We start from the raw sequence: 2,842 nt of genomic DNA, 5'->3' as shown, positions 1-2,842 counted from the left end.
TTCCCCTACATCCCACAGCAGCCCTTAGGAGATGGTGGGGCCTAGTCTACAGACAGTGACGCTGAGACTCAGGTAAGAATGTGACTTAACTGAGTCCCCACAGCTGCTTACTGGCAGGAGGGCCCCCCTCAGTCTGTGGAGACCACAGATGCCAGTGTCCTTGCCTCATCCCTCCCACACATGGTGTTCCCTGGGCTGCTTCCCCTCCAAGTGGTGACAGGAATCCCAGGAAGAAAAAGGAAGGACCTCTTGTAAAGTCACCATTTCAAGAAGTGGATATGTCAGCACAGAACTCCCACTCTCCCACCCTCCCTCCGAAAAGACAGACCCTCACTTACTTCTCAGTGGGTCTGATTCCACAGTAGTGCGCTGCTGATCCTCACCTCCTTCTGGGGAGTAGGACAGGGTGAGGGGCCCCTCCTTTAGGTTGGACCCCACAGCACCCTCTGTGGTGACCATCCCACTCCTCATCTGGCCCTGGCTCAGAACCCCGTGAGTCTGGTGTTACCACCCTCACCTCTGCCCCTCTCCCAGCCCGCCCCCCATAGGAGATGTGCTGGAGAGGGCAGGAAAGGTTCAGTCAGCTGAGTGGACAGGTCCACAAGCAGCCAGTCCCAGTGTTTGTTACTCACCAGCTCTTACTGTGGTCTCTGGATGACAAGATGCAGGGATTGGGGATTTAGGGAGGATGAGAATTGTCCTACCTCTGGCCTTTCTTCTTGATGACTATTGATCCTGTCCAGCCCCCACCACCCAACACACTTGAGGGTGAGACAGGGGTGGGAGTTGCCCTGTCTTTTTCCATCCCTTTGGGGGCTGAGTTCCTCTTCAGAGTTCCCTCCCTCACACCTCAGGCCAGGATTTCCCTGGGGACAGGGCCCTGAACTATTAGGATCCAGAGGGAACAGGGTCAGGGGTTCCTTACCTGAGACCACCAGCTCCAGGGGGTCACTGGGCTGTGATAACAGGTAGGGGGAGGTGCTGTGTGAAGTGTAGCACCTGTAGCTGCCCCCCTGGGCTGACATCACAGGACCCAGGATGAAGGTGGCCTGAATGGGCCCATGAGTGCCCGGCCAATGAAGGTGCTGCAGAGGGGCAACAAAGCCCTCCTTGAACAGAAGAAATGTGTCAAACCAGCTGGCTGGGAGACACTGCAGGGTCACGTTCTGCCCCGAGGTCACCGAGGGCCCCGGATGGGCTGAGAGGGAGGGTTTCTCATAGGCCCCTGTGAGAGAAGGAGACCAGGGTGTTCAGGGAAGCAGCCGGCCCCAACTCCCTTGAGCTGACCACTGTCTCCTCTTCAGGGGTGTTCTGTTGGGAGCCCTGTTTCACACCTCTGTTTCTCTGAGGGTCTCTCTTACCCCATGTCTCCCGCTTTCTCACCCTCTTCTTGGACCAAAACCACCATCTCAGCTCTGCTGGGGTACCTTATGTCCCTGACCCCATGTCCACCATGGGAGACCCTGGACCCACACAGAGGAGACCATGTGGAGATGTAAGGCTGGGCAGGGGCTCCAACCTGCCACCAGGATGTCCAGGGGGTCACTGGGGGTTGACCACTCGTAGGAGAGATTGTATCCACCGTAACACCTATATTGGCCCCTGTGGGAATTGTGCACAGGGCTCAGGGTGAAGTTGGGACTGTGCTGAGCGTCAAGGTTCCTGGGACCTGGGTGCTTCTCGTTCTTGGTCAGAGCAAACCTGTCAAATCCGGCCTCTGAGCCACACTGCAGGGTCAGGCTGGCTCCAGATAGCACCGGGGAGCCTGGGTGTGCCGTGAGGGAGGGCTTCATGTGCACCCCTGGAGAGGAGGAGAGGGTGGCATTGAAGGACTGCACTCCCCACTGTGCACGGGGCTCATACTGACTAGTGACCATGGCTGTGAAATGGGGGGAGGGGCTGCAGTGAGGCCACATGGTCTGTCCCACTCCCCTCTGTGATTCTGCCCCAGGAGGGCACCATCCCCAACCTCCCCCTCACCCACAGGGCTCCTATGGGCACATGGCTTAGGTCAGTCATTGATGCTGGGAAAGTGATGGGGCCGGGCAGGGGCTCTCTCACCTGTGACCAGGAGATCCACTGGGTTGCTGGCCTTTGACCACACATGGGGGATAGAGTCATATGAACCATAGCACTTGTAGGTGCCCCCACGGGAGGGGATCACGGGGTCCACAAGAAAATGGGCCTCATACTTCCCCATGGAGTACTGAGAGTCCATGTGCTGGACCACGGGGACTTTTCCCTCCTTCAGCAGATGGAAAGTGCGGATGGGGTAGTCTGATCTACAGATGAGGGTCACCTTCCCTCCTGAAGCCACCACAGAGCCTGGCTGGGCTAAGAGTGAGGGCCCAGGTGGATAGTAGTCTCCTGAGAGAGAGGAGGGAGCTGAGTTAAAGGGGGACACAGTCACCCCACATTACCCAGGGGGCGGTCTGTGAGGTATGAGTCCCACCCCTTAGGGCACATTTCATTCTCTTCTAGCTGTAGGAGGAGCTCAGAGTGGAGGGGGAGGGGTGCTCTGATCCCTTCCTCTTACCTGTCATGGTGAGGACCAGGGGCTCACTGAGCGGGGACCAGCTATTGGAGCTGTGATAACGACACTGGTACTGCCCTGCATGGTCACTGTCCATGGACTGGATGGTGTAGGAGTCCCCTTTCTCCCTGGAGTTCAGTAGGGTCATACCCCAGAAATACTGTCCATTTCTCAATAGATGGTATATATCAGCCTGCAAAGACGCCTGACACCGGATGGTCACAGGATTCCCCCTGGGGACGATGGGGTCTGGGTCAGCCCAGATGGAGGGTTTGGGGAGGGTTCCTGGAAAGAAATCAGAGTTGGTGT

General features: G+C 57.5%; 1 protein-coding gene across 1 annotated transcript in view; it reads right to left on the bottom strand.

Moving 5' to 3' along the window:
* Nucleotides 1–330: 330 nt before the first annotated feature.
* LILRB3 (leukocyte immunoglobulin-like receptor, subfamily B (with TM and ITIM domains), member 3) overlaps nt 331–2,842 on the bottom strand; it is a 4,442-nt gene continuing 1,930 nt past the window's right edge. The window contains exons 6-10 of the mRNA XM_006868312.1: nt 2,537–2,818; nt 2,062–2,367; nt 1,520–1,801; nt 926–1,225; nt 331–389 (exon numbers count right to left, since the gene is read on the bottom strand). Of these exons, the coding sequence (XP_006868374.1) occupies nt 331–389; nt 926–1,225; nt 1,520–1,801; nt 2,062–2,367; nt 2,537–2,818 (1,229 nt within the window). The remainder of the gene's footprint in view (nt 390–925; nt 1,226–1,519; nt 1,802–2,061; nt 2,368–2,536; nt 2,819–2,842) is intronic.

Source organism: Chrysochloris asiatica, unplaced genomic scaffold, assembly GCF_000296735.1.
Source record: "Chrysochloris asiatica unplaced genomic scaffold, ChrAsi1.0 scaffold00116, whole genome shotgun sequence".
Classification (NCBI taxonomy): Eukaryota; Metazoa; Chordata; class Mammalia; order Afrosoricida; family Chrysochloridae; genus Chrysochloris; species Chrysochloris asiatica.
Note: the sequence above shows the minus strand (reverse complement) of the source record. Positions and strands in the feature narration are given on the sequence as shown.